Source organism: Alligator sinensis, unplaced genomic scaffold (genome assembly GCF_000455745.1).
Source record: "Alligator sinensis unplaced genomic scaffold, ASM45574v1 scaffold422_1, whole genome shotgun sequence".
Classification (NCBI taxonomy): domain Eukaryota; kingdom Metazoa; phylum Chordata; order Crocodylia; family Alligatoridae; genus Alligator; species Alligator sinensis.
The window spans coordinates 204,090-226,779 of NW_005842323.1; the positions used below are offsets into that span (position 1 = coordinate 204,090).

A 22,690-nucleotide genomic window follows, 5' to 3' on the forward strand; every position below is an offset into this window, starting at 1 on the left:
CGGGTCCCTGGGGGGGGGGGGGAAGGGACTAGAGGCAGAGAGGAGTGAGTGAGTGAGTGTTTGTAGGGTAAGTCCCACATGCATACCCCACCATACACATGCACCCACACCCTCTCACACACCCAAGCCACCCTTCCCCCACACACTACCCCCCACAAACCCCATAGCCACCCACACCCCACATCCACGCACACATCGACATACTCCCTCACCCCGCACACCCGCCCTGCCCCCCCTGCGCAGATCCAGGGGCATATGCCTCCCCAGGCCCTCCCGGATAAGCAGCAGGGGCAGGAGCTGCTGGACAAGCGGCTCCCAGATGAGTGACAGCTCCCCCCCCTCCCTGTGCCTCCTGGACAAGTCACAGCTCCGTCCCATGCCCATGCGCCCTGCCCCAGCTGGGCAGCCCTAGCCCCACTCCCTTCCTCACCACAGGGGATTTGATCTGCCCTCTCATGCCCCTTCCCTCTCCCCTCCTCTTCCACCATAACAGACTTACCATGTGGGCACTGCTCTTCAAGCTGCTGTGCTGGTATTGGAAATTGGGTTGGTATTGGCTGATATGCCTCCTTAAATTGCTATCGGTATCAGCCCCAAAAATCTCTATCAGTGCTCCCCTAAGTCTAATCATTCCAACAGATTTGGACCAACACCAGTTAAGTCTCTGTCCTACAGATCAACCAGTGATTTTCCTATTAGTGTTTTCCCTTTCCTTCCCAGCTTCACATTCCTCCTATGGTTCCCTTGACTTACGCAAGCCTGCACTTTAGGAACCTGTAGAAGCAGCTGAATTTGGGAGGAAAAGGGAGCTAAAAGCTTACCTTCCTCTGTTTAATGAACCTTGCCCATTATAAACATTTGCACTTCCGTTTCATCTTAAGGTACCAGCCATTCGTTGCATAATAGTGCACAAACCCTTAACCCAATTGCATCCTTTAGGTCAGTATATCCTATATTAAGTATATTCTCAATTCTTCTTTTGAGTCTTGAAAATCACTGTATAAGACAACCCTGAATATAAAAATGACCCTCCAATAATTAGATTCTATGTATGGAACATTTATAAATTTGTCATAATTTTCATAATTAAAATGGCAAATGATGCATAAAAATATTCTATATATAATATAGAACATTTTTGCTGCTGGTTGGTATGTGCCTTAAATATTAAATGTAATATATGCCTAGGTCTGACAATCAGGTGATTGATGGTTTTGGGGTTGGGACTGTACCAGGGTCTGGATATTGCCCCAGCATAGTTCCAGCCCTGAGATTGATAATCAGCTGATAGTTGGCTGTAGCCCAAGACTGTCAGTAGGCTGGGGTTGAGCCAAAATGCTTCTCCTGCTAGGAACTTTAAATCATATGCCTGGCAGTTCTGGCCAGGCTGCCAGCTGCAGGAAATAGAGGCTCTCAGTGGGGTTTCAAGTCCCCAGCAGAGGGAATTCTTTTGATCCTCCTGCTAGGAGCCTCTGATCTGTTGCATCTGACATTCCAGCCACTGCTGCCAGGCATGAGTTTTGGCAGTCAGCTTCTTATCAACCCTGGGCCTGACAGCTGAACCCTGGGGCTCTCTGGGCCAGTGTTGACAGTCAGCTTATTGTCAGCTCCAGTCCCAAGACTGCACTTTCATCCACACCTGAAAATTTTCCCTAAGGTGGTAACAGAATTCTGTTATAATGAGTCCATAAGTCAATGAATATTTTTCCTTAGGCTTTACTGGGGACTTCTTCTCAGACAGTCAATTTGACCCCATTATGTACCGATTAAGGCAGGGGTCAGCAACCCCTGGCATGCATGCCGAGCATGGCACTCAAGGCCATTTTGCTTGGCACACCACTGCCATCCCAGGCTCTAAGCAGCTGCTGCCAGCCATGGAGCCCAGGCTGCTCCAAGCAGGCGGCTGGGAGGCTGCAAACCTTGTTGCAAGCAGACCGGGCTCTACCGGCCAGCTGAAGCTGGGAGGCTGCAAACAGCTGCTCCAGGGCTCTGACATGTCAGCACTCCAGCACCTTCCAAGGTAGACATTGTGGTTTTTTCAGCACTCCAGCCAAAAATCGTTGCCTACCCCTGGATTAAGGTATTGGCAGATGAACTCTTTACTGCAAGCTTAAAAGGGGCCATTTATTTACTCTGCCAGCAGCTCTGCTGTAACTGCCTGTGGGGGCACAATAGGTGAAAGTTTAAACCACTGTAGTTGGGTATTCTTTCATTGAGCCTTCTGAAACCTCTTAGAACTGCCACCCAGAGCTTGAGTCATACTGTTGTAAAAGGTTATTCCTTTGTGTGTAGATCCAATACACAGTAGGATAGGGCAGTATTGCAACCTCACTTTAACTAGGTCTTTGCCCCACCATCCAGGGGGAATAATAGTATTCTCCCAACTCCTAAGAAAGCCAAAAAGGAAATAGTTACTTACATATAAGCAGAGTTTGAGGTGTGGGTTCTGTACATTTATACTCCCTGCCTGCCTTTCTCTACTTCCTTAGTCCTGATTTCATTTTTGAATATAGAAGGCAATGAGTGTGTCCAGGACGGCTTTCTCAGTACTGGCCGCTAATGTTCTGAACCACAAGGGCACAGGCAAGAGGTGTGAGGGGTCTTGAATGGGGACTGCTACTGAAAGTTTCCAGCAGTCAAAGATGACTAATCAATATAACTCAAAAGTGTAAATGCACAGAAAACAGTGTTGAGACCTCCAGTTACAGGAAAGTGACCCTCATTTTTTCATATTTTATTTTGAAATGACAGTCGGACTTTCAGGATGAGGGTGGTGGCAGACCAAAGGAAATGGACAAAGATCTAAAGAATGGAAATTAGTGAATTAGGGCAGGAGTTGTCAACTGAGGGAACATGTACCCCTGGGGCTACTTGAGAAGGCTCTAGGGGGTACGCGTGGACAGGCAGGGATAGAGCACCATCATGCACAGTCCCGTGCTGCTGTGCAGGCACCGCCTCTCCAGCCAGACGCAGGCGCCGCCTGCCCAGCCAGACGCAGGGGGTGGGGGAAGCTTGCACACTGTGGTTGTTGCCACTCCACGTCCAGCCGTGTTATTACTAACTGCTTTCACTCAAGATAATCTTAGCTGGTTTTTGTAACCGTAGCACCATATCAGATTTTAAAGTAAAAGTATATTTTAAATAGACTGGATCACTTAATATAATAATCGGGAGTATGGGCTTAAATATAAAAATGGGGAATGAAAAAAATATGTTACTGTGCATCTCTTCCAATCCCATTGAAAGGACTGCATGCCTAAAAATATTCTGTAAATTGATAAAATGTGACCTCTAGCATATTGACAATGCTTTTTTTTCTTCCTTTCTAGATTTGTCTAGCTGGAAATAAACCTGCATTAAGAAGTTATTATGAAACGCTTTTCACTTATTTTATAGGAGAGGCAAGATTTTTTTTTGGTGATATCTCTCTCTCAGTAGACCAACTGCGTAGTTGTGATAAAATTAGACAAGCTTTTGAATGCAACTCATTCTTCCTCAGGTCTGAGGATGAAGGCAAGCACAGGATTTGTAAAGAAAAGTGGGGAGAGCTGTGAAATTGGAGGGGGGAGAAATTCCCAGGGGTAGCAGACAAACAATTAGTAGAAGAAAAGAAGCTTGATTACTGGGAGATTCAGATCTATCAAAAGGGCAGAGATTATCAGACTTTCAGAGGTAGATTATAGTGTGTCAAAATTAATATTGGCAATTCAGTCCTTGGTTCCTAGTGTCCTAGTTCCTAGCTTTCTGAATTTTTGTTCCTAAGATTGCCTTTTAAAGGTGCTTAGTAGATTTCCCTTTAGCACAAGGATACTGAGGTCAGAAAGGGAGTGGTTGTTCTGTGAAAAATGTGCTGTATGACGTATGTGTATCTCTGTTCTTTATATTTTTTCCTGAGTTCATTCTGGTGGGTAGTTGCAGTTCACATAGTTCCCATGAGGCATTATGCACTGGATCAGGTATATGCCTGTCCCAAAATGTGATGTTTTAATGATGTGTCAATTATAGAACTGGGTAAATAGTATTTGTAAACATAATGTATAACACATTTGATTCCTTTAAAATGTACAAAATATCTATGAACAACTTGATAATATTTTTTTGCAACAGGCTAAAGGAAAACATTTGGGCAGTAGCCAGTTGCAGTTTATATCACTAGATAATCCCTAAACACAGCTAGTATATAACTCTTAAGATCAGTCTTTTATTCCATCAATAATTCAAAAGATATGACTGCCTCTGATTCAGTAGAATGATGTACAAGACGAGTAGAATTAGTTGTGCTTGAACATTTTCCAATGAAATATTTTCCTGTGAAAAAGGTAGTTTTTTTTCATTGAAGCTTTTTCCAAGAAAATTTTTCAGTAGAATTTTCTTTCAGGAAAATAAAAACAAAACATTTTAGTTTGGGACAACCTAAATCTCTCCACCCATTTGAGCCACAGCTTAGTCGCAAGAAGAAAAAGTGCACCAGAGAATGTGTAGTCTTTCTGGGGATTGGTAGCAGGGCAGCCTGGGAGCTGGATATCACTACTAATGCTGCTCCCCTATTTAGCAAGCCCCTTCCTGCTGCAACCCTGGAGACGGTTGTAGGGGAGGGGACTTAGGCTCCTCTGTGCCACGGCACTGCTGCTTCTCTTGTGGAACCCCGAGTTCTCCTTCAAGTGCTTTTTTCTCATATGCACATCCTCACTAGGAGTAAACAAGTGCCTCAAGCGCTCAAGCTCAGAGACATTTAAGCTCTAGTAGTACCCATACTGCTTGCCCTAATTCCATCTCTCCTCATACTGTACTACAGGGCTACAAATGGCAGTCTTCACTTCCTGCCCTTCAGCTGCTTGGCTTAACATGGAATGCACTCTCCTGTTGATGTATGCTTCTTGAAGCCTGCAGACCTCTCAGAGCCCTTCTTTTGAGGGGTTATTTTTTGTTATTGCCTTTTTTTTTCTCTTCCTTTCTTTTGTTTTTTTTTCCCCTAAAAAAAAAAGAGAGAGAGAGAGCAACATAGGGGCTGTCCTGTCTTGCCTTATACCTTCTCTCCTGTCCCAGGCATGTTTTTTGTCTGCACCATGTGGTATCACCATCTTATAGACTATCTTCCCATTCTTGACCAGTGGACCTTCCTTTGCTTCTGGGCGAAGAGGGGAAAAAAACCATAGGCTTTGCTTCAGGTTCACCTGATTATTGTTGTTTCTTCTCTAGACTCCTGGAATGTTAAGTTTATTCTGCCTGTGACAGTGCTGTGCCTTCATCTTATTGACATGCAAAATGTCTGTGCAAGCTAGGTAAATCCTGCATACCTAAAAAAACCACTCCTCCTTCAGATCCCCTGCCTTTTATCCAGGAAGGAGGGCAAGACTTTATTGCGTGTCACCCATGCATAGACTTATTTAAGAGTGGCACACAAATGAGCCTGGTAGAATATTGACTTATTTTGAAAGAGTCCATGACAGATGTCACCTTTATGCCTCCATAAAAATGTTTATGGTGGCAAAAGTGAAAGCAAACAGATGTCCATACTTTTTGTCTTGTCACAAATCCTCAAATCTTTGGCTGCAACAGAAGGTAGTAATAAATTAAGCTGGTTTATAGAGGCCCACATCTGTTTGCTTAGGGTAGAAGAGGTTGGGCAGCATGAAGCTGTCTGGGCTCTCCAGCTTCCCTGGGGCATGGGCCTTTCAGGTTTGAGGGGCCTGGTTCTGTACACCCCAGGAATTCCCAGGCAGGAATAGTCTTCTCAAGCCTTGGGAGTACCTGCCTCACTTTCCCTATTTACCAAGGAACACGTATCTGGCAGCACTATGGAGCATGGGCTACAAATGCAGAGGGGGACTTATGATAAATTCCTTCCCCCCCCCCCCCCTGTGAAAAAAATCCCTTAATTTGTTGAAGAGGGTCATTGCAGAAGGTGGGTTTTTTGGAGGAAAAATACCCCATTATTTGGTAATGGTAAAAAGTAAAAATAAAAAAATAAAATAAAAAAAGTAAATTAATGTAGCCCTAATGAGGATCCAGAGAAGTATTGCTAGGTCTTGTAGTTTAGTCGTTACTCTTGTGGTATTTGATGTTTTTCTTAAAGCACCAGCTCTTGGTTTGTGTGATTATGAGAACCTCAGTGTCTATTAAAAGAAAAAGTAGTTTCTAGTCCATGTGGTGGCTGAGATTTGAAAACATGACCTGAGCATAATTTGATGATTCAGAACTAGATGGCAAATGAAATAAATCCAATATTACTTGACTTTTTTTTTTAATGACCTGAGTTTTGACAATATTGCATAAGGGATAGTGAGAGAGAAAAGAAGAAATAAAGCAGGGGTTGGCAACTCCCTGGCACGTGTGTTGAGCAAAATTAACTCGTGCACCATGCTTGGCATGCCACCACCAGCCCCGGCTCCGGGTAGCTGCTGCCAACCACAGAGCCCGGACTGCTCTCAAGCGGTGGCTGGGAAGCTCCAAGCTCTGCTACAAGCAGCCCGGGCGCCGTGGTTGGCAGCAGCTACCCAGAGTCGGGGCTGGGTGCAGCAGGCAGGCTGCAAATATCTGTGCCAGGCTCTGGCATCAGCTGTGTACCGGCGCGTGTACAGGCACCTGGGAGCAGGCAGTAAGAGGGGTCTGAGGCAGCGCAACCCTGGTCTTTCCCCTAGGGCTCTTTCCAAAAAAGAGGTGATGGTGGGGCTCCGGAGCCCAGCACAGCTGTTTGTAGCCAGCCTAGTCTCTGGGCAGTTGCAAACAGCTGTGCGGGCTCTACAGCTCCGGCATCAGCTCCATGCCGGCGGTGACTGCACACGCACCTCGGAGTAGACAGCGGGAGGGCTGCGCTGCCTCAGGGCCAGGTCCTATCCCCACTGTCCGCTCCAAGGTGTGCGCGCAGTCACCGCCAGCATGGAGCTGATGCTGGAGCTGTGGAGCCCAGCACAGCTGTTTGCAGCCTGCCTGCTGCTTGCTGAAGTGGCCCAGAGCCCAGGCGGGCTACAAGCAGCTGCTCCGAGCTCCGGAGCCCAGTCATCAGCTGTGCTGGTAGCAGAGGAGGGGCCAAGGTTGTGCTGCCTCAGGCCCGCCCCCCGCCTGGGCTCTGGGCCACTTCAGCAAGCAGCAGGCAGGCTGCAAACAGTTGTGCCTGGTGGGGGGGAAGATTTGTCATAAGTCCCCTCTGCATTTGTAGCCCATGCTCCATACTGCTGCCAGAGACGTATTCCTCGGTAAATGGGGAAAGTGAGGCGCAGGTACTCCCAAGGCGTGAGGAGACTTGAGCTGCTTGCGTGCAGCTGTTTGCAGTCTCCTAGCTGCAGCCAGCCCCAGCTCTGGGTAGCTGCTGCCAGCTACGGAGCCCAGGCTGCTTGCAACAGGGCTTGCAGCTGAGCCTGCCTGATTCCCACCCACTCCAAGCTCAGCATTGGCTCAGCCCCCGTACTAAGATGAGGCTGGCACTGCCCCTTGCCAGGAGCGCTGCACCTTTGCGGGCTTAGCTGTGTGGAGTGGGTGGGTGGCTGGGTTGATGGGCAGGCTCTGAGCTGGGGCCTTGGCTGGCCACGCTGCAGCCTGGGGGCTGGCTCCCCAGGGAAGCACAGGGGCTCTGGGAGGCCCAAGACATTGTTGGGTTGGACTTTGTTCGGTGGCCCAGCAGCCCAGCTCTGTGCACCCACACATCTGGTTCTGTGTGCACACATGTCTGGTTCTGGATGTGTGAGTGCATGCGTCTGTTCTGGTTCTCTGTGTTGGTGCACGTGTGGTTCTGTGTGTGTACGTGTGCATATGTGGTTCTCTCTGTGTGTGTGTATGTGCCTCGTTCTCGCTCTGCTCTCCTTTCTTTCCTCTTTTTTCTTTCTCTTTCTCTCTCTATTCTTTTTCTTATTTCTCTCTCTCTCTCTCTCTTTCTCTCTCACTGCAACATGCTTAAGAAAAAAAAGTACACAACAACAAAGGCAACATTTATGATTATTAAATATACTGATATGCAGTGTGTCCTGCCATGTAGTCCCCCCTCCCCCCAATTTTGTTTTTCTGGCATGCCGGTACTCCGGCACCTTCGGAGGTAGACACTGGTTTTTTTGGCACTCCGGCCAAAAAATGTTGCCTACCCCTGAAATAAGGCATATACTTTCACTTTTATCAGTCAGATACGTGAAGGGGAGTCTAGAGACCTTTTTCTGCCTGTCCTCCTTGGTTTCAGTGACCCACTAAGAAGGGTCAATGGAAGTAAGGTAGTGGAGACCAGGGGTAGCAAAAGAAGCAGAACCACTAGAACACAGGAAATAGGAGCAGAATAGGAAGACTGCCTGAGGCTCCTCTGTTCCTTTTGCTGTCCAAGCCCCAGAAGCCTCTCTTTTTTTTTTTTTTTTGTTTCATTGAGGAAGGGCAAAAAGACCATCTTAAATTACTGAGAAATGTTTTGTAGTAAGCTGTACAAAACTGGCAGTGGATACATCTCTGTACTTTCATCACAGAAGCACCATTTTCCCAATCTACAGGAAGCCTAAATACTTGGAGGGGTTCTGGTCAGAGTTACCACCATTGAGAGCTAGAGTCAGCTGGTAATTTTGAGGAATGGTAGACCCTAAGGGCCTTTTTGGTTTAAAGAGATCATAGGGGTTGGGAAAGCAACTGCCTCTATCAGGGTGGCTAGGGGGCAGCAGCTGATATCACAGTTGAGTAGGGTGTCTGGGTGTGATGCTTCCTTCCCTCTTCAAGATCTTGACACTCCAGCAGAGGCCTGTGGTGGAAGGTCTGCAGCTTACTGACCCCAATGATTGTGGCAGAAGGTGGTTGTCTCCAGATGCCTGTACTTTTTACTTGCAAGTGCATATCAGGGTTGCATATCAGGGATTATAAATTTACAGACAGCCAGTAAAAAAAAATTTAAAAAAAGGTTGGGGGCAGTGGGCTAAAGACATCTATCTGTACAATTTGTTACAAAACAAACAAGCAAACAAAAAAACTAAGCAACTGGGAGCTTGACTGACTATCCGTCTCTGAACAAGCCTGAATGTTGAAGGACAGATGGAAAAGAGCAGTGTCACCTAGTGTCTGAACAGGAGTGCAGCACCCTGCAGGGAACATTCTTTCAGGGCTTAGTAGCCACATAGCCCGTCCCCCCACCCCCTAAGCCATGTGGACTGCCTGTAACACTGCTGGATTGTAGATGGGCAACCAGTAGTCCTCCTTTGGGGGTCTGTATCAGGAAGTTGTGGGGAGCTGGTGGGAGTAAGGCTTGTGGGATTGTGCTGAGGGGAAAGTGGTATGGTCAGCATCAGGGTATAGGGGTGTGTGTGGGATCCCTGCAGTACAGGCAGCATGGTGTAAAGCTGTTGCTGCAGCCAAACAGGGTTGCAAACCGAAGAATTTTTTTAACTGATAATCTACAAACGTTTAACTTTTTACCATGGTTCGTGTTAAATCCCTAAATTTGAGCCTAGCTCTTGTTTGGGGCCTAAAAGAAGGATTGCGTTCACATTATGTAAAATATACGTCAGTAAGAAAGTTTGGTAAAAAGTTTGCAGATTATCGTTTAAAAAAAAGAAAGTGTTAGGTTGGCAACCCTGGTGCATATGACCAATATATTCATGATGAATGTGGCTTCTGATGTGAAGCAGCTCTTGTAATGTCACAGTGACAAGGATGTATTTGTTTTAGGAGATCTGTTTTGGTTAGTCTAAGGGTATGGGCACATATAATAGTATGGTTTAAATATGATTTAAACCTGAAGTGGACAGGCATACAAGCCTGCTAAACCCATTTAAAGTGGTCTGCAATGATTCAGAAGTGTACCTGGAAAATCAAGTACTATTTTGAAGAAGTTTACTGTGAACTGATTCACAGTGATGTGTGGATACCAAGCGTGCTTTACCATGGGTCTCGTCAGTCTTCCATGCATCTCACAGCGCATTGATTATCTTCTCCCTCCCATCTCTCACACAGTGCTGCAACTGGCCACTCTGGTATTTAGTCAGAACTCTAGAGCCCAGCCTTTTCCTTTTGTTGGTACTTTTTGTTATATTTGTGTGTTCCCTTCGACTGCTTGTTCAAGAAAAGCTGTCGTTCCAACAATCAGCTAACAACTTTTTTCTAACAAGCTAACTTCCTTCTGATTCATTGGGAACTAAAAAGTATGGGTCTAAGCACTCCTTTCCCCAATACTCCCCTATTGTCAGGAGAGCATACTGCAGATTGGTCATTTGCAGGCTATTGAAATTTTATTGAAATCATGTTTAGGAAGCAAGGAAAGCAGAAAAATAACACATTCACAGCCACAGGTCAGATACTCCCAGGACTCTCAAAGCATGGTTGCAAGCATTTACCCCCTACTCAACTACCGTGAGGCATGTGGGGCAGAGTGCTCACTACCACCCCCTTGTATTGGAGCCACAGCACTTCACATGATTGTGAACCGATCCTAATTATGAACCAATCCTAATTCCTAATGACTGACATTTTGGAATGATTCAGTTATTACATCTTTCTCTACCCTAATAATGGGCAAGACGCACAGCTAAGTGTACAAGTGAATGAACAAGGCTTGCAGTTTACCCTATAAAAATTGCCTCCTTTCTAATTATGAAAGAATTAGAGACTATATTGTCACATTTTCTCTGTTCTGTAAATAACTATTCTGTGTGAAATGAAATCTTGTGGAAAGACCAGATTCCATATGGTCTGTGGCAATTTATCCAGCCATATGTTCTAATTACATCTTGTACGCTGAATCAAAGATGTTTTTATTATTATCCATTTTTATTTATTAAAGAGCTGCCAAGAAAAAATGTCTTGTGTAATAGAGCCAAATGTTGTTTCAATTAAATCTGTGACATGGGAGGAGTAACTTTAGTAAGTGAATTGTGCCATGTGATGAATATTAAGCATACATAGTAGGAAAAGTGTGGGGGTTTTGTTGTTGTTGTTGTTTTTTTTGTGGGGAGACATTCTTAGAATATGAAATGAAAGTTTGGACAGGAAATGGTTATTACATGCTGTGCTGGAATAGATTAAAATAATGATGGTTTTAAAATGTTCAGGGTTTAAACAAAGTACAGAATTTTTCTCTCAACAAATGCAAGGTGATATTGCATTAAAATGTCTGACTGTTTAATCCTTCCTTTCTCTGTTACAGATCACACATCTGTGGGTGGGCTAGGAGACAGTTTTTATGAATATTTATTGAAAGCTTGGCTGATGTCGGACAAGAGGGACACCGAGGCAAGGAAGATGTATGACGATGCAATTGAGGTGATTACAATCCACTCACTCTTTCTGTATAATGAAATAGTCACTTTAGAAACTGCTTAGAACAGTGAAGATGGTGAAGATCATTTTTTGTAAGTAAAGAGCACCCCAGGATCTACCACTCTGCCCCCTGCCCAGCCCCCCCTGCCTCCTGGACAAGCCACCCAGACTCTGACCCCACTCACCCAGCCTGGCCCAGGGGGCATGGCTTAGCCCAGCCACGTGTGTCCTGCTGCTCCCGATTGTAGGGCCTCTGACAGACTGAGATCAACTGTCAGAGGCTCCACAATCAACTAGTCAATTTGGGATCAACTGGTTGGTGACCCCTGGTTTAGAATAAGCAGGAAAGCACAAGAATTTAACTGTTCTATTATGTGTATGAAGGTAAGTAATTTAGCTGTATAAGGAAGCGAGTAAACATTATCAACCATGAAACCTTTCCTCGTTTGTAGCTTTAAAAGAATACTGTTGTAAAATTCATTTGGCTTGGATTATTATAGTAAAAATATTAACTTCAAAATGCTATGACTTGGAACAGGGATGTCAATCATATAGCTCACAGAGCTAGGTCATCTGGCTCACAGATTTTTGCCCTGGCTATGGTTGCAATGTGAGATGATCTTACAGCAGCAGCCAAGCTCCTGAATGAGACCCACGGTGCTGGAGCCGGAGCAACGTGGTAGCTTGTTCCCACAGTTGCAGCCAAGCACCTTGGTGAGAGCTATGGTGCTGGAGCTCTAGCAGCACTGCAGGAAAAAGCCTGGCACTATGGCTTGTTCCCGCAGTGGTAACCAAGTGTTCATAATGTTGGGCTTTTCTCCACAGTGCTGCTGGAGCTCCAGTGCTGCAGCTGTCACCCAGGAGCTTGACTGCCACCATGGGAAGAAGCAACAGTGCTGCTGGCGCTCTGGCACTGCTGCTTTCTCTTGGGTGCTTGGCTGCAGCTGCAGGAAGAAGCTATGGTGCTGCTTTGGCTCCAGTGCTGTAGCTCTCACTCAGATGCTTGGCTGCATCCACAGGAAGATGCTGTGATGCTGCTGGGGCTCCAGTGCAGTGATTCTCACTGCTTTGACTGCCGAGCACCTGGAAAAGAACAGCAGTGCTGCAGCCCCAGCAGCACCATGGAAAGAAGCTTGTCACTGTGGCTTGTTCCCCTGGTGGCAGCCAGGTGCCAGGATCCTGGTCCTCTTCTTGCCGGGTCCTGAACAGGCTGGAGTGGATCCAGCATGGGGCAGGGAGGGAGGGCGCCATGGGCTCTGTCCCACACTACTTGGCCCAGTCCCACACTACTTATCCTGCCCATGAGGCCAGATGAGTTTGACACCCCTGATTTAGAAAATTAAGGTGAAGTCTTTCATCTCCTGATGCTTGTTTTGTGTCACTTGTCCTATCCTAGTTTGATTTATGGCTTAATCTTATTCTTCCGGGTCCTGTCAGGGGAGGATAGTACTTCTTGTGAAGTGTCAGGGCATTCATTACAGGTTTCTTTAAAAATTGTGAATGAATGTTTAGGTGGTTCACTATGATGAATCCAGTCACCACCTACATGTCCTTTTAGAACACAGAGTTTCATTAGTTGTCTGTTAATCTTTGAAATATCTCGAGGGAGGCATAGTATGCTCTCAGGCTTCTTAGTAATGCCATAGCACATTCTGCCCCTAATTTGCAGAATGGCACAAGCTGAACAATGGCACAAGAATAGTGTACATGTTTAATGTGTAATATCAGTCTCAGATTTTCAGCATAATATGAAACATTTATTGAAGAAAATACTTTGTTACAGTAATGACTGTTAGTGAGCTTGCTAACAATCATGACTAGACAGTAATACAGATGATATTCTACAAAGAGTCTTTCTTTTCTGCATCTATTCAATACCAGGTTGAGCCAAAAGTGTAACCATTTCTATGACTGGTTTAGGGGCTCTGATCACCCCCAGATGTGTTCCTCCCTCCATGGGGCTCTGAGATTTGGAGCTTCTGTTACCATTCCTGTAAAACCCAATGAGTCATGGAATTATCAGAAAGCTAAAACAAGATCAGGATGTAGTTTTGGTTTTTTTTATCTTCAGACTCTGCCATACCATGACATTGCTCCTGCCCATAATCTCTGTGTCACAGCAAAGTTCTGCACCTCCGTCTGTGCAGCCACCATGTTGAGTGGATTCTGGTATTAGAGACTCTATTCACATAGTGTCAAACTATCCAAATTAACTCCAGAAAATATTCCAGTAGCACTACTAACATATTTTTGTAGGGAAGGGTCTTAATTTGGGCCTGCCAACATAAACTGTCTCCATCCAAGCCACAGGTCCAAGATATTATGGGATAAAGATACCAGGCCTTCTTAGTGTGTTTACAAAGAATAATCTCACAGTTTCTATTTACGCTTCTTTTCACTATTTTTCGATTTACTCTTCTTCTCTGGGGATGTTCTTTAATCCTGACCAAGAGGATGCTAGTCTTTGTCTCCTTTCAGTGACTGGTCTCCTTAGAGAAGTCTGTAATTTTTCAAGTGCTATCAAAACCTGTGCTTTGGGAATGTTGTGACTCTTAACCCCTTGATTTCTAAAGAATAGAGCACATTTATAAATAAAATTTGGCAGGGAAGAGAAAAAAATATTCTTGTTTTAAAATTGTATTTAACATAACATTATATATCAGCTTTAAAGCATAATATGTTAGCTAATATGAATTAGAAAAAAGAATACTTGAAGGCTTTCCCAATCTCCTTTTAGGCCATCGAAAAGCATCTTATCAGAAAGTCCAATGGAGGACTGACCTTCATTGGAGAATGGAAAAATGGGCATCTTGAAAGAAAAATGGGCCACCTCACCTGCTTTGCTGGGGGAATGTTTGCACTTGGAGCAGATGGTTCCAGAGATGATAAGGCTGGACACTATTTGCAACTTGGAGCTGAGATTGCACATACATGTCATGAGTCATACGACAGAACAAGTAAGAGTCATTACTGATCTAAAAATTTCACAGGAAAGAGAGGTGGTGGGATTATTCAAGATGCATGTGCCTGATCTTTGTCTCACTTACACCATATTTATGCCAGTTAAAATGTCTTGACTTCAGTGAAGTTACTCCTGATATTCACCAATATAAACAAATGTAGGATCAGACTTGGTAATTCTTTAACATTTGTTCATCTTCTTGTGTCTATCCCTAACTAATTCTCCATATGTTTTTCATTCAAGTCCCTTAGTTTTCACATAGTGGCCACATCAACATAGAACACTTACTGTGCAGTAGTGTTGCATGGCATGAAGCATGATGCGATGCCACTGCACAGGAGTAACGAGCTACTGTGCAGTCAGCATCACGGGGATGCTACTGGGGATGCTATTGCACAGTCATTTAGTATTTGGGTATGTAAGTACTAAATGACTATGCAGTAACAAATGTGCTGTCAGTGTCTTGTATAGACACGGCCACTGTGTATTAGTGAGACACTGCTCAGTTTAAACACACTGTACATGGAGTACAAATTTAAATGTGGAATGTATATTACTTTTATTAATGATATTATGCCACATAGGAAATTATTAGGTCATTTGGAAAGGGGGTAGAATAGAAGTCCTCACCAAAGATGAGAAGACGGATTGTGCTGAAATAGAAACTGTTGGACTAGAGAGGAGGTAACAAGGCGTGCTGCAAAAGTTGCTAATTAGACAAAATTAGGAGGCATTGTCAATATAGAGAGGATAGGGATCATAAGATCGTAGGAAGGTAGGCCTGGAAGGGATCTCACAAGGTCATCTAGTCTAATCCCTTGCTCAGGGCAGAATCATCCCTAACTAACCCATCCTAGTCACGTATCTGTCTAACCCGCTCTTGAAAATTTCCAGGGGTGGAAATTCCACAATTTTACTAGGCAGCCTGTTCCAGTGCTTGATTACCCTCATAGTCAAAAAGTTCAGCAGTTTGTGGGCCCCAAACTGAATACAGGGCTCCAAGTGAAGTTTCACCAGTGCTGAATAGAATGCAAGAATCACTTCCCTCGATTTGGAAGTGACACTTCTGATAATACAACCCAGCATGCTTTTGGCTCTTTTTGTCAACAAGAGTACAGTGTTGGCTTGTATGGTCAGCTTCTGGTCTACTGTTACCCCTTGTCCTTTTCTGTAGTAGTGCAGCCTAGCAGTCATTCCCCAGTCTGTTTGCACATGCAATTTTTCTGTCCCAAGTACAGGACTTCGCACTTGTCCTTTATGAATTTCATCTGGTTGATTTGAGTACCATTTCTCTTGTCTGTCCATGTCATTCTGGACTCTATCCCTCACCTTCCAGAGTGTGTTCCACAGATTTTCTAAGTGTACACTCAATCCCATTGTTCAATTGATTAATGAAGATATTAAACAAGGCTGGACCCAGGACAGAGCCTTGGGGAACCCCACTTGATACCTCCTTCCAACTAGACTTTGAGCTATTGAAGACTACTTATTGAGCATGGTGATCCAAGCAGTTATAATATCTACCCTATAGTACCTTTATGTAGTATGTATTTCCTTAGTTTGTTAATGAGAATGAAGACAGTATTAAAAGCCTTGCTAAAGTCAAGGTATATCACATCCACTCCTCTCCCCTCATCCACAGAGCCTGTCTCTCTATAAAAAGGAAATCAAGTTAGTCAGGCATGACCTGCTCTTGATGAATCCATGCTGGTTGTTTCTGATTACCTCATTCTCCTCTAGGTACTTCACAGTAGATTCCTTGAGGACTGACTCCATGATCTTTCAAATTTCAAGGTCAGGGTGACTGGTCCATAATTTACCAGATCCTCCTCCTCTTTTTTTAAAGATGGTTATTATACTGGCCCTTTTCCAATCATCCAGGACTTCTTGACCTTCACAAGTTCTCAAAGGGGATGGATAAATGGCTGTGAGATTACTGCAGTCGGTTCCTGTATGACTGTCGGAACTGATCCATGCTTCGTACCACTACCCTTTCCTGCTTGTACACATAGGCACCAACAATACTTCCAGGAACACAGTTGAGCAGATTAGAGAAGACTACAGGACTCTGACACAATGAAAAGCCATAACACCCTAGCCTGCCACAGGCAAAGCAGGCCAACATCCTGCTGCTGCAAAGGTTAAAATATGTTTGAGAGATGCAAGGAACAGGACCACACGTCCTACAACAGAGGAAGGCAAAAAACTCTCACAGCACGTACCAATCTGACCATGGGGTAAAATTCCTTTCTGACCCTAAATATGGCCAGGAACCTCTGGGTTTAAGTCCCAGCAGGAGAGTGGCACACCCCAGTCAAAGTCCCCAGCCTTGGCTACAGCCAACACCCAATGCTTTTGAGGAAGGCAAAACTCCTCCTTCCCTCCCTCTGACAAGAGTAGCAACAGGAGGGAGAAAAAAGTCCTTCGTGGCCCCATGTGGCAATTGGCAAAGCTCAGAAGCAAGGGAACTACCCAAAGCAGAACATAGGCATAGCTAGATCATGCCTGACTAATGCTTATCCAGCCTCTTCTTGAACATCTTGAGTGATAGAAATTCTGTAACTTCCCTAGCAGTCTGTTCCCCTGCCTCACTGTTCTAACAGTGAAGAAGTTTTTTCCTGATATCTAGTCTGAACCTACTTTGCTGCAACTTCAAGCCATTGGTCTGCATCCTACTCTGCAGCATGAGAGAAAAGGTGCTTTCCCTCGTTTTAATAGCTGCCATAAAGAAACTTAAAGACTGCTATCATGTCCCCTCTTCTGTGCCTTTTCTACAAGCTGAACCTGCTTACTACTTTCAACCTCTCCTCATTTGGCTTGCCTTCCAAGCACTTTATCATTTTTGTTGTCTGCCTGTGGACCCTCTGTAACTCCCTTCCTACTTTGTAAAATGTTGAGCCCAAAGCTGCACACAGTACTCTAAATGAGGCCTAATCAGTGCCAAGTAGAGCACTATCATGTCCTGTATGTTGCCCCTAATGCTTCTATTGATGCATCCCAAAATCACCTTTGCCTTTTGTCTAGCTACACCACACTGCAGACTTTCTGAGTCTCTGATCTACCAGGACTCCCAGATCCTTCTCCATAGTGCTGCCATCCGGCCATCTGTCACCCATTTTGTATTTTGGTTTTTGATTATTCTTCCTGAGGTTTTAGTGCCTTGCATTTGTCAGCATTGAACTTCATCCTTTTAGCTCCAGCCCAGCTTTCCAGTCTGTCAAGATCCTTCTGAATTGCAGTCCCATTCTCCAGTCTGTTCACAATCCTTTCATTTCATGTCTTCTGCAAACTCGCTCAAGAAGCTTTCTATGCCAGCATCCAAATCATTAATGAACATGTTGATGAAGTTCATCAGGCCCTGCTGACTTGAATTCATTCAGACCCATCAGAAGCTCTGTTTCTTTTGTTATCTTATTGCTCAGCTTGTTCCCCTTCCTTATTAGCTGTCAAATTGCAGCTAAATACTTCCTCAAGACTGAGACAAAGTAATCATGGAGTTCTTTGCATCTTGTTAAAAGTTCACCCTGGCTATTGTTTACAGCAGACCCACAGCTTCCTTGGTTTCTCTCTTTTGCTCAACATAGTTATAAAACCTTCTCTTATTGTCTTCAACCTCCCTTACCAGGTTCAGCTTTCTTTTTTTTTCTTTGCCTTCTTGATTTTGTCCCTGTAGCTTCTTGCTTGGTGACCAGCCCATTTTTCTATTGCCTATATGAATTCCTTTTACAATGAGGCATCCTAGAAGCTCCATGTGGAAACACGTTGGGCTCTTACTATTGTTCTGGTGCTTCCATTGTATCAGAACAGTTTTTTGTGGGGCTTCCTACAGTGTGCCCTTTCTTTAGAAGCTTCCAGCCCTCTTGGTTACCTTGATCCCTCAGTGGGCACATCTATATGTTCATTATGCACTTTTACTATTGTGCATTAAATTTAGTATGTCTAATGTGAGGTACTAAATACATGCGCATTAGGCTGCCCTAGTGCACAGTAGAAAAAGCGCTTTTTTTTTTTACTGACGGCTAATGCGCAGTAGTCTATTTTACTGCATATTAGCATATTAACATGGTTTTTGATGTGAGGCTTTTATGCACAGTAAAATAGGCTGCTGCATATTAAAGTACATGTGTAGATGCACCCAGTCTTCCATCCCATGGCATCATGCTTATTAACTCCTTGAGTCAACTGAAATCCACCTTTTTAAAATCTAGCATTTTAATTCTGTTGTCTTTATGCTTTTCTGTCTCAGGATCATGAATTTTGTCACATTGTGACCACTTCTTTAAGTTTTCCATCACCTTCACATCTTTTACCATTTTTTCTTTATTGGTCAGGACAAGATCCAAGATAGATGATCCCTTATTTGGACCTTCAATTGTCTGGAACAGAAAATTGTCCTCTGCACAAGTTAGGAACTGGCTCAGCATTTTATGTTTGACTGAACAGCAGATGTCAAGAAAATTGAAGTTTCTCATCTGTACCATCCCATAACTTTTTGATGATTTTGTCACCTTGAAGAGTGCCTCATCCACTTCTTCCTGACTTTGTGACCTGTACTAAATCCCTATCATTATATCAATACTCTTTTTGTCACCTTTTATCTTCACCGAACTACATCCTGATTTATTGTCATCTTCCATCCTCCTGAACCAGGGAACAAGTGTATGGGTGTTTAACATACAAGGCAGTGCCCCACCACCTTTTCTCCCAACCCTGTCCTTCCAAAAAAGTGTGTAGCTCTCAGTGTTGCCATTCCAGGCATAAGAGCTGTCCCACCAGGTCTTTGTGATACCAGTCAAGTCATAGCTCTTTTCACAGGCTGCGGCTTACTGTTCATTTTCTTTATTCCCCATACTTTTCACTTTTGTATACAAAAGTCATGTAGGATCAATGTCCCTCTTGTGGGTAAGGGCAAAGCTCTTCTTTGGGACTCCCCAAGAAGCAGCCTTGTTTGGTCTTCCCCTCCTGAGAGAACCTCTTGCAACCAGCCCCAACGTGGCTTCACGCTTTAGGACCTGGCTTTTCTTAGTCCCTGGCTTCCCTGGCAATCCATAGCACCTCCAGCCTCTGAGAGCTCCTTCTTGTTGGTCACCTTAGGGGGAGCTTTTAAAGGGGAAGGGTATCAGCATATTGATGTCAGAAACAGCATGATAGACTGCTCAAAAATAACCAGTCTTTATTGTGCCATTCCAGGTCCTTCTGTCCTTCCTCGGACTCCACTCTGTCCACCCTGGGGTCTTCTCTCTCCCCAGCTCTCTCAGGCTCCCTATTTCTTCTTGGGCCCAGTCAGCCACACTAGCCATAAAACAGTTACAAAACTATAGTAATAACCTGGGAACAATACTTGCCCAGTACCATGAAACAAAATTATGGGGAACCAATTGGGGAGTAGTCTTTGGGCCCTATTGATAGGCTCGACTGCCATCTGCCTGGAGTTAAAAGGGCATGTAGGTGTTCTACTTATGGAACGATCTACTACAACTATTTACAGCAAAGCCCCTCCCCACCCCCCCAGTGCTCTCCACTGGAACTGCAGGCTAGATCTCAGCCCACTTAGTCTTTCATCACGATGTATATCAGATGTATTTTGCATTGTTGTCTATTTGTTTCCTTTTGTTACCTAAATATATATTTATGTGCTGGAATAAATGCCATAATTTTACCAGTGCTAAACTCCCCTGGGTCCCTCTGTATAAACTTTAAATTGACTATGAATATTGAGATGTCAGTATTCTTGTACTTAGCTACAGTACTGTGTGATTTCAGAAACATTCTCTGTTTGCTCTTTCTGCTTAAAGTAGTGGTTCTCAACCATTTTAGAATCAGGGCACCCCTCCATAACTTTTCTGAATTTGGCAGCACCCTGGTTGATAACCACTGTTCTAATGTTTCAGCTTGCTAACTTTATCTCCAAGCTGCTGTGCCTCCACTACTCTGAGGAATTATCTCACATGCTACTGTTTCCAGGAGGTGCCTGTGGAGCTGGACTCGGAACTGGGTACTCCTGCCTGTCTGTATTAGGCTTACAAAGCAGCTGCTTCTTCATTGAGCTCTGCAGGTACCTGGAAACATAACCACACAGGGCTGTTTCACCTGGCCACAGCAGCATCAGCACCAGTTCTACCTCACCCTTCAGTAGGGTGCTGTGGCACCCTAGTTGAGAACCACTGGCTCAGACTGAGGCTCCTCAGTTCCATGTGTACCCAGATAAAACATCTGGATTTGAACAACGTAGCGTGTGTTAGAATGGGGATAGAATGTCCCCAGTGGACCACCAAACTAGAAGTTTCTTTTTCTAGGAGAAGAGTGCTGTCCGAGCGGGTTATTGCTTTGCCCTGTCTTGAGTGAAAAGCAGTGGCTCTGATTTTTGGAAAGGGCCTTAAAAGTCCAGCTCATAGACTGTGTCCTTTTCTTCTGCAATACGGGAATGCTGTGATCTGTTTGAGTCCTTGGTTCCAGGTGTGTGTTTATTGTATATTCTGTACCAGATTTGTCTACTCTGCCTTTAGAATAGGCACGCTGCTCAGACCCTGTGCTCAGCTTCAGTGGCTTCCGCATCAGGAAAGTGAAGTTTTCAGTTCACTTCCTGAGACAGTATTGCTTCCCATATTCTTGCTACTCAGATAATGATACTTCTGTGAGAAGGCATAGACAGAGCAGGAATATTTTTGTGGAAGGAAAAAAGGGGGATGAGGAGGCTAAGGAGAAGACTCATCCTACAAGGTGTATGTGTCTCCATTTTCTGTGATGTCTAGAGGAGGAAACTGGAGAAATAGCTATTCATAGCTTCTGTACACTCTGTCCAAGACATCAAGGTCCACAGATGCACAGTTCAAGGTGCACAGCTTAAATGGTATTAAGGGCCAGTTGTAAGTTGCACTGGGCTTTTAAGACTCCTTTAAAAAATCTGGAGAACTGCTACTTGTGGGAACCAATTTGACTGGACATAAGCCCTCAGCATATTTTCTAGGAGGAAATTGGACCGCATGGAGGTGTATGCACAGATTTATTAATCACCTTGTTGCAAGAACACAGGACTCAATGTCTGTGTTTTCAAATCCCTTTTTTTTTTTCATTTAATAAAGCAGTTTAGTAGATAATTAACTTGTACAATATGTAGTTAGCTTGTGGAATTCATTGCCACAGAAGGTGGTGGAGGCAGATAACAGTCAAGTTCAAAAAGGGACTGGATAAATTAATGGGTGGTAGATCTATTAATGGTTATTGAACAGAATGGTTGGAGATGTTTCCTCTGGTATCTCTAACCCAAATAATGGTGGATGCCAGGAAGGGTATTGAATAGGGGATAGATCACTCTAGAGAGATCCAGTTCTGTGCTTTTCTTCTATAATGTTCACTTCTCCCATTTGTCAGAGATAGGATACTAGGCTAGATGGACCATTGGGCTGACCCAGTATGGCACTTTTGTTCTTAATTATGGTGGGATTGTGCTGTGGGCCACAATGAAGTCCATTCCTAAACAAGAGGGAGTCTTTAGAACCATTAATGTTACCATGGGAGGGAACCAGATATCAACAGGACGCGCGTCCTTCTGCAGAATTGTGATAGAATTTCTTGGGATGTCCATTAAAATTAGAGGTAGGCCATAAGTTAGACCCCTGGCAGATATATAGGTAAAAGCATGATGGTATCTGATGCACAATCCACACAGTCATGCTTCCTGCCGTGCCGCATGTGCGTGCCAGGAGGTGCGATTGTGGGATCGTGCATCGGATTCCATCATGCTTTATTGCCAGTGCAGGAGGAACCTGAGCTGCACTTCCATGGCTGGGAACCCCATCAGCTGGGCTGGGCTCCCAGCTGCAGGGTCACAGCATCATATATAGTATGAGCATAGTGTGCTCCTGTGACCAGGAGCCCAGATCAGCTGATGAGGCTCCCAGCCATGAGAGTGCACCTGGCCACACATTCAGTTAATGACATGATAGGAACCAGCCACAAAGCTGGTAGAGAGAAACAAACCTGTTGCACTTTTTTTGTGGAATAACTTTGTAGCTTGTTCCTTGTTTTATGATGTCATGTATTGCATTAATGTCTGGCCAGGTTACGATTTAAGATACGACTAATTGATTTCTGCAAAATGTATGAGCCAATTCCTCAGATCCTCCTCCTGGTTATATAATGGGTCTTATCCATCTACAAGTTCAGCTCCAGAGAAGTCACTGGTATCTAGTAGAACTGCATCTACTCAAGACCCTGAATGGTCATTAAATTGAATACATCTGTCGCTTAGAGGTCATCCAGGAGACATTAGGGGTGCACAGCTGGAGACCAGAATTGAACATAATATTTCATCAATGTCACACACAGAGGAAAAGCTCCAGGATCACTGTGATCCCAGGGTCGGGGTCATGAGTTATCCCACCCACCTGCCTAGGGCAGTTTGCCGTGACTCGCCTGTCATGATTTGAATGTTATCATGATATATTAAGCGTGAGGCTGCCCATTCACTACCCCAATGCCAGGGGGTGCTATCACTGCTCTGTATCTTCCCTA

General features: G+C 44.5%; 1 protein-coding gene across 4 annotated transcripts in view; it reads left to right on the forward strand.

Moving 5' to 3' along the window:
* MAN1A2 (mannosidase alpha class 1A member 2) overlaps positions 1-22,690 on the forward strand; it is a 217,773-nt gene that overhangs the window by 156,879 nt on the left and 38,204 nt on the right. For 2 of the 4 annotated variants that reach the window (XM_006028550.3, XM_006028551.3), the window contains 2 exons: positions 11,102-11,217; positions 13,952-14,171. In XM_006028550.3, the coding sequence (XP_006028612.1) occupies positions 11,102-11,217; positions 13,952-14,171 (336 nt within the window). Of the gene's footprint in view, positions 1-11,101; positions 11,218-13,951; positions 14,172-18,502; positions 20,232-22,690 lie in introns of all 4 variants that reach the window. The other 2 variants (XM_025209999.1, XM_014522227.2) reach the window with 2 other exon arrangements.